This window comes from Myotis davidii, unplaced genomic scaffold (assembly GCF_000327345.1).
Source record: "Myotis davidii unplaced genomic scaffold, ASM32734v1 scaffold1231, whole genome shotgun sequence".
Lineage (NCBI taxonomy): Eukaryota > Metazoa > Chordata > Mammalia > Chiroptera > Vespertilionidae > Myotis > Myotis davidii.
The window spans coordinates 36,701-37,781 of record NW_006282198.1 but is presented as its reverse complement, the minus strand read 5'-3'; the positions used below and the strand labels follow the sequence as shown (position 1 = coordinate 37,781).

The following is a 1,081-nucleotide window of genomic DNA, read 5'->3' as shown; positions in this document are numbered from 1 at the left end:
CTGGCGCATGCAGGAGGCATTAAATAACAGAATCTGGCAACATTTGAAGAAGTGTTAGGAATTTTACTTGTAGATGGATGGAGCTAGAATGGTGGAACTAGAAGTTTCAAATCTTATAGGTGAGCATTCATCTAAAACTAATTTCTTGATTAGTCAAAGAACATAAATACATAGCGCATGGAAACAGACAACAGTATGGTGATGGCCAGAGAGAGGAGGGGGTGCGGTCTGAGCTGGGTGGAGGTGGGTAAAGGGGGGAATGAGTACATCTGTAATAGTGTCAACAATAAATAAAATAAAACTAGTTTCTTGGCTCTCAACTTGATGCTCTTTCAACTACACTCCCATATCTGTCTCAGGAAGTATTTTTTATTGATTTGTGCATCACTTTGATTTTTAGGAAGAAATACATATGGTGTTTGAATAATTGTGGTGTGATTGTATTAATTTGAATCGTATTATTTATGCACTATGACTAAATTCTTCTTAAGGTCTTTAGCCTGCCATGCCTTAACCTGTCATAGGATGTGATATAAATGCCAGAAATCCTCTTTTAAATAAAAATGTAGATTTACAGGGAGTTCCTAGAATGAATGTAATTTACCCAGACCAATTTAATATGCAGAATATACTGCCCAGTGGCCTTTACCCTTGTGCTTTCTGTGGACATAGGTCCAGGTTCATAAGAGCCTACTTGGTGATGCTTTTCAATCTAACACTACTGGGTGGTACCTGATTAAGGATCCCCCAGAACTCACTTGAGCAGATCCAGTAAGCGGACATCTCTATTCAAGGTTTCGATGGCCTTCATTTCTTCTGTAGTGAGAGAAAAGTCAAAGATCTGAAATAACAGAAATGAAAGACAGACATTTAAAAATATAAGTATGGGTCAAGCTTGGGATTGTGGAGAGGGATCAGCAATTGGAAACTTTCTAAGATTTATGAACATCTCTGAAAATGTCTAAGAGGAGTTGGTCTAGTGCTGGGGTTCCACCTAATGGAAGTGGAGCAGGAATTCTTTTCTGCTTCTGTGTCTTAAGATAATTCTGCTAGGGACATCTTACAAGAAATTTTAAATGAT

At 38.0% G+C, this 1,081-nt stretch overlaps 1 protein-coding gene across 1 annotated transcript in view; it reads right to left on the bottom strand.

Moving 5' to 3' along the window:
* Positions 1-1,081, bottom strand: part of LOC102775075 (3-oxo-5-beta-steroid 4-dehydrogenase-like) — a gene marked incomplete at its 5' end in the record, with an annotated part of 20,498 nt that overhangs the window by 2,887 nt on the left and 16,530 nt on the right. Inside the window, one exon of the mRNA XM_006752757.2 lies at positions 759-841. Within this exon, the coding sequence (XP_006752820.1) occupies positions 759-841 (83 nt within the window). The remainder of the gene's footprint in view (positions 1-758; positions 842-1,081) is intronic.